A 7,218-nucleotide genomic window follows, 5' to 3' on the forward strand; every position below is an offset into this window, starting at 1 on the left:
AACACAACAACAATGTATAGAAAAATTACCTGCAATCATTTGCTTCATTTATTTTTTTTGATAAGGGGGCATATGGTTGAAAATGATGCGCAACCAATTGAAGAATACAGTGAGCGCTGTTACGCATCATTGCTCTGCCTATTATCTAGTTCATCATCACTTCGCTGACTCCAGTGGAAGGCCCCACGTAGAGTGTGCTACTAATATAAATGGCACCGGCCGGCCGCCTGTACTGGTATGGCTTCTGAGCAAATGTAAGATGTGAGCGGTAACAAGCTTCCTACTCCCCCCAAACTTCTACCCCCACCCTTCTCTCCTCTTGTGTGAGTCAAATCATTAGCAGTAAAGCTGACTGTGATGCATGCGCTTCGGGGGCAAGCGCAAAGGACACACACTGCAGTAAGAGAGAAACTGGAAGGTGTAATCCTCAGTGAGAGGTACTATGGAAGTAACTATAAAAGGAAGCACGGGAGGGGGGGGGGGGGGACTACTGTCGGGTGCCGTCACCATAGTAACGCCCCCATTTGATTGTAACCTGCCCCCAACGAACCGAATTGCAAAATATATTGGACTACCTTTCCTCGTACTCTTTTTAGAGTGTAAAATAATGGATACGTTCTGCACATTTATGCATGAAGCAGACAATTAAATGAAATCAGTAAGATCAACGTTTATTTCGCATGGCTCCGTGCTAAGGAAAAAACGACATTAAAATAGGCCTAAGATCTTGAATAGCAAAAGCAGCTACGTGAACACTTTGTCGATACAAATAAATAAATAAACGAACAAATAAATACATAAATACATTCATAAATAAAAAATGCAATTGACCTACATATATTTCTTTCTCCCCGCCCATCGTGAGGAAAAAATAGCAAAAAAATAAATAAATAAAAATGATTCCCTGCATATTCATTTTATTTGATAACTCGTACCCAACAGTAGACTTTTAAGGAAATATTTTTTTTTGCCAAAGCGGGGTCTTATATTAGAGACATACATCTAAAAATAATAATAATAAAGAAACAGCCATGCAGCATCTCCAGCCAGGATAAATCTGGCAGTAATATTGAGGGAAAAGAATTGTGATTAAGGGACATACTGAATAACGTTTTTTTTTTTTTAATGCCAGACCTTCTGCAACCATAAATCTTGAAACGAAGGCAATAGAAGCTCTCTGATTCATTTACACAATGTGGACAGCAGAGGGCAGTGTTGCATCTGTGAGCGGCGGATAAGGGCGCGTTCAGGAAAAACACTCGGAGCGCATTGTTTCCCTCAAACTGTGTTCTTCACAGAGCAGCAAAACAGCACAAGGCGCTCCGACTTGAGACACGCTGCACCATTGCTGACTATTTTCAGAAATGAGTGCCTCTCCGAACAAACATTCTCTGAACCGTGCACGGGCGTTACGATTATTTTCAAACGCACCATTAAAAATGGCAAACCTGTGACGTAGACATACGTATTTCACAGGCGCCGGTGTTATGGTTCGTTGGAAAGGAAATAAAAGGGCGAATTCATCCTTTTTAGCCGTTTTGTTGGACATTTGTACAGATATTTGTTACTGTAAGCAAGACTTGGAAGCAGCTTCGATCAGTCGCCTGTGAAACGTAGTTGTGACGTAAACAATAGGCGACAATGTTGTGGTAGGGCAGGGGCGTGCCATGACGGAAGATATATTGAAAATATAAATAGCGCGGGAAAAGGGTGCAAAATCTATCGTTTATATTTCTTAATGGGTCTTTAGTGGAACATTTTTAAAACGCTTTAACATGGCGCTGCGAAGTTAGAATCATCCAGCCAATCAGGCCTCAAACGACCCATTGCACGACCCGAGACGAGTTGAGTTAGCTAGAGATCACAAAGGTTCCTTAGTCGTTTATCGACTGGTGCGTCTGCAAAGTCGGATGGAACGATGTCCAATGGCAAGATCATCACCAACACTCCTGTGGCTGTCGACTTCTGGCATGTTCGCAGATGTCCAGAGAGCAGACTCTTCTTCCTGTCGCACATGCACAGCGACCACACGGTCGGCCTGACGTCCACATGGGCTAACCGACCCATCTACTGTTCCCCTGTTACTGCTTCGCTGGTCAAAGTTAAGCTGCGGGTGAGATGGGTTGTTTTCCATAATATATTTAATGCACCCCCCTCCATGAGTTTGAATGGAATTACATCCTCACCCTTGCAGCTAAAAGAGGGTGTGTACACTTGTGCAATCACATCATCAGATCTTATTTTAAAATTATGAATCTCAATAATGGTTAAAGTGTGGAAATTATGTATCTTGGTCTCAATTTTTGGAATCACAGAAACCAGTCATATAACTGCTGCATATTCATGATTATTACTGCTGTTCTTAATCCTGCTTTTTTTCTTGTACAGGTGAAGGAGAAGTGGATCCACCCGTTGGAGGTGGGTGACTCGTACCTCCTGCCCCTGGACGACATTGGCAAAGAAAGCATGACGGTCACACTGATAGATGCCAACCACTGTCCGGGCGCAGTCATGTTCCTCTTTGAGGGCTACTTTGGCACCATTTTATACACCGGTGAGTGCTTGTTGCTGTTCAAATTTGCAGTGTGACTTTTTGAACTTATTCACCCTTATTGTTGTATTTGTTAAAACTGGTGGTCCACCTGAAACGGATATTTACTAACCTTTATTTATTTGCGTATGTACTTGTCCTCACCCTGACAGACTGACTGTGAGAAAGTTCAGCACCAGCCTCGGTCCACAAAGGAGGAACACGCATTCCATGTGCGACAGCAGTGTGGAATGCGTAGTTGTCGTCGATACAATGTCATACTGATAATCGTGCTCGTTTTCTGTCGTGATAATCGCGCCATGAAAATTTCACAGGTTCATCCGTACAACACAATGACACACAAAAGTTTGTGGTAAATGTTTTAATGCTAGCGCCTTCTAAATTTCAGGCGACTTTAGATATTCCCCGTCGATGCTGCGTGAGTTGTGCCTGGCGACCAAAGCCACAATCGATGTGCTGTACTTGGATAACACCAACTGTGACCCCAACCGTAGCATCCCCTCAAGAAAACAAGCCACACAGCAAATCAAGGAAATCATCCGCAGCCACCCAGACCACAACGTTGTCTTAGGTAACTTTTCCCCCTGCTTGTTGAAATTTTGTATTTGATATATTTTAATTCTCTGAGGAAAAGCAAATGATACTAAACTAAAACAGGTTTTGAGTTTTGTTTCCCCCCCTTCTATCATTTGGCTTATTTCTCTAAATACCAAACAAACACTATTTTAAATTTCTTTTTAGAGCACTAGGATTCCACTCCTGTTTTCTCTTTCTTAGGCAAGTTGTTAGTTGCTTTTTTGAAAAATTGTTGCAAGAGTGGTTGAACGTACGTATATTGTGACCAAATGGTTAGGTTGTTAATGTCTTTTGAAATACGGAAGCCGCTAAAACAAATTATCTTGAGTTTGATTGCAATGGGTTGGTGAAAAAGGTCCAGTAAATTTTCTAGAAGCTTGTGGAACATTCCAAATTTTCTAACTACTACTCAGTGATAAATATTGAAAAGCTCCAGCTCTAAACACCAACAAATCTTGACGATCTAAACAGCTTGACAGAGTTTGTCGCCGTCTTCTGCCGCCTCGTAGGTCTCTACTCCCTCGGTAAGGAGACTCTTTTAGTGGACCTGGCCAGAGAGTTTCAAACCTGGATCGAGGTGAGTTTGGACAGGATGGCGATCCTCAGGATACTCGAGTTGCCCGACGTCTTCACCACTGAACCGGGCGCCGGCCGCATCCGCGTTGTGGAGCAGAGAGAGATCACCTTTGCCGCGATGTGCCAGTGGAACAGCGAACAACCCACCCTGGCCATCTATCCTACCAGCCGGCCCCTCACCCTCTTCCACCCCAAACTCCACGTGGTGCCCTACTCGGACCACTCGTCCTATCAAGAGCTGGTGGACTTTGTCAGTGGACTCAAACCTTCCTCCCTGTTGCCCATTGTTGGCAACGCCATCCCGGGAAGTCTCGCTACCTTATTACCCAGCAAAAAGCACGAAATCCTGGTTCCAGAGTCGGTGCAACACTACATGAGAAGGCTGCCGGAAAACTGGAACAAATCATCAGCCAGCGTTCGACGCCAATATGCCCGACCACTTGTGCCTAAAGGAGTGGTGTTTGACTCTCCTGAAAGTTCAAGCAAAAGGTCCTGGGAGTGTCTGGGTCAGAATTCTTCTTCTGAGGAGGAGGAGAAGGAGGAGGAGGAGATGGATACTGACAGTGTTGATTGCAACCTGAGAGAATCCAGTGAGACGATTCCCACCTTTAAAAAGCGCCAAGACCTCTGGTACACGTTAAAGCCCAACTTGGTTTGCACCATCCCGGAAGAGATGTTGATGGCGCAGCGCGTGCCCTTCAGTCAATTCAGCCAAAGTAACTTTGATTCCTTGAAAATGCTGCAGGACACCGGCGCGCTACTAACGCCGCGGCGACGCGCCATCAAAGAGGTGACGTCAAGCGCTTCTAACCGGACTGGCGCTCGTCCGAGGTCGGACGATGACGACGACACGAACGTGTCTGACAGTGACTTTGTGCCCCTCTCCAGTCCTAATGATTTCGTAGCTTTGTCGTGTTCATTGCAGTATTCCGATGCTCACGCTGAACAGCTTGAAAACGACATCTTGAAGCATGTGGTTTTTCCACCGGAGGACTTGAAGCTCTTCTGCCCTTTGAGGAGTGTCAGTCGCATGCGTTCCCTCTGTCCCATACACAAGAAAAATGTGCCATAAGTGTTGTTTGTGCTTTTTAACCTTTTTAACTTTATAAGTGCACCTTTTTTCCGTCTTGACTGAGCTAGGTCCTTTTAAATGTTAAAAATCTCACATGGTACCCGATCAAGCAGAAATGTTATATGATGATCACGCAAATATCTTGACACTGACAAAGCTAATATGGAATAATAAATGTACTGAATATTGACTGATGAAAATCAGACTTTGTTTGAATTTTATGTTCCACCAAAAGAATTAATTTGAAATAAAAACGATGGAAATTAGTGATATTATCCTTAACTTAATATTTACTTGGTTGAAGAAACCACACGCTCTCTGACGTTCTGTTAAAGAAACTGACCAGTTCTGGTTGCAATGTGGCCATATTGCCTGCAGATGGCAGTATTGTGAAACTATTCCAAGCAGCATGTGTGCGTGCGTGAGTGATTTCGGTTGTTCATAGCACGTAATCGCCGACGTTGACTGCTCCCCAAAACATCATCACGGCTTGCAGAGAGAATTACTTTACTGAAGCACAGTCAGTGTTGCAAACTATAACTTTTAAGGCAGTAAATACTTAAGTCCGTTTCAAAACTCCAAATGAGGATTTCGAAGGCTTTCAGGACCACCGACAGCTCCCATTCAGCACCACAGACAGCTTCCAGAGCACCGTTCTTTTTAGTTGTCGAGCCTTGAGAATAAAATGGACAGCTTTGTGAGTGTGTCCTCAACCCTCCGCTCTCCCGTCAGCCGAATAAGAGTTTAAACGAGAGGCGAAGGGCGACAGATTTTCTTTTGAAGTCAAAGCTCAGAGAAAGTGCATCGCCGCTCCTTTCATTTCCAAGCCAACGTGTGACATTGTCAACAGAGGTGCGTGGGCGATGAGAACCAACTGAAGGCTCACTCCAGCTGATAGCAGAGGTCTTGTCTTTCGGTGCCGACAAGTGCTTTGCTGCACCCACACGGCGGCACTGGCTGTTATCGCGTCTGCTCACAGAGCTCAGCTGTTTTTTTGTTGGCCTCTGACTGTGTTTGTGGAGGTTTGAGGTGACAGACTTGTAGACATGGATGTTTCATGCATGGAAGAACAAGGTTGAAGGGGGGCGATAAGGAAGCATATGGAGATGAAGCCAGAGTAGGAGAATGTGTTGGAATTTTTTGCTGCATGAATTATTCATAAAAATGTGATGTGATCGTCATTTAAGTTACAAAAAGAAGTGTGGTGGGATGCAGGTTTCCGCATTCCCAGTTATTATGCAAATGATGTTTTTTATTTGATTTTATAAATAGTTTATGCAAATAGTGCTCAGCATAATTTTCAAGTCATGAACTGTTCGAGAATAATTTGAGTATTCTCAAATGGTATTATAGAAATAAAAAATGTAGTTTTTGTTAGAATGCATTGTTCCAAATGAATATACACATTTGACGGGTTGTAAAAACTGAAAATAATCATCTTATTGACTTTGCAACATTAGTAGTTTGTGTTTGCTGAAATCAAAAGATATCTTAACCTAAAACATCATAAAAGAAACATCTCATTTGATAACAACGTTTGGACTTTATTTTTTTATATGTATTCTCTGCTTGAATTTTTGCAGGATACCTTAATATCCTTGTTTGGATATGAACAAGATTTTTACTTGTGGATGCTCCAAAGGTTATGAACCTTGAGATCAGAGGATGAGTCCCAGTCCATGAAAGATGCAGAGGGATTGTTCACTGATGAGTGCCATGCAACCCTCGATGGTGAAGAAGGATGGTCACTGCATGACCACCACGTCCCTACAAAGCTTCAACATCAACCGAGAGGTACCAAAGTCATGTTTTCAGCCGGAATCACTGAGAAAAAGCTGATTGGCCCTGAAGGGTCCCTGAAGGTGTGAATGCTCAGATATATGGAAAGTTAGAGGAAACATCGGCCCTATGTGCAACTGTAAAAAAAAAAAAAAAAAAGGAAGAAACAGCCCAAGAGGTGTCATTGATCGTTTTCTCTGTGTTGCTATTATGGTCTGTGGCTCACTTGGTAAGCTCCAGCTGCTGGTTGATGACACACACTTGAGTGCTTCCCTTCGGGGGTCTCCACCTTCCCCTCCTCTCTCACAATGTACTCTTCATGCTCTCTTTCACAGGCTCTCTTGCAGCCTCTAATCGTATTCATTCTAGCCTCTAAGCAGAAGCAACCTTTCCTCTGTGCTCCTGGCAGCTCTTCCTCCCTTTTCATGCGCTCGCCCGTCGTTAGTCACCGGCGTTACACTCCTCCGGGGTAGCAGCTACAACTGGGTGGCGTGGCCTTCGAATAAAATTCCCGATACTTTTCATTCAAAAAAGAGAAACTGTTGTTGTAGGTTTTAATCCATTTTCTACATCGTTTAAAGAGAAAAGCAAATGACAGTAACATCAGGTTCTTTGAAGATCCACTCATCCATCCATCCATCCATCCATCCATCCATCCATCCAT

General features: G+C 43.6%; 1 protein-coding gene across 2 annotated transcripts; it reads left to right on the forward strand.

Annotated features, from left to right (window-relative positions):
* Window positions 1–1,446: 1,446 nt before the first annotated feature.
* dclre1b (DNA cross-link repair 1B) lies at window positions 1,447–5,028 on the forward strand. 2 transcript variants are annotated; one of them, XM_085928145.1, is made up of 4 exons: window positions 1,447–2,113; window positions 2,389–2,554; window positions 2,940–3,122; window positions 3,637–5,028. In XM_085928145.1, exons 1-4 carry the CDS (start codon window positions 1,919–1,921, stop codon window positions 4,773–4,775), a joined length of 1,683 nt encoding a protein of 560 aa, XP_085784271.1. In that variant the 5' UTR covers window positions 1,447–1,918; the 3' UTR covers window positions 4,776–5,028. The 2 variants fall into 2 exon arrangements, with proteins under 2 accessions (XP_085784271.1, XP_085784277.1); XM_085928151.1 differs by having other exon boundaries at window positions 2,071–2,204.
* The last annotated feature ends 2,190 nt before the right edge of the window (window positions 5,029–7,218 follow it).

This window comes from Syngnathus leptorhynchus, chromosome 1 (genome assembly GCF_054491065.1).
Source record: "Syngnathus leptorhynchus isolate UIUO chromosome 1, UIUO_Slep, whole genome shotgun sequence".
Lineage (NCBI taxonomy): Eukaryota > Metazoa > Chordata > Actinopteri > Syngnathiformes > Syngnathidae > Syngnathus > Syngnathus leptorhynchus.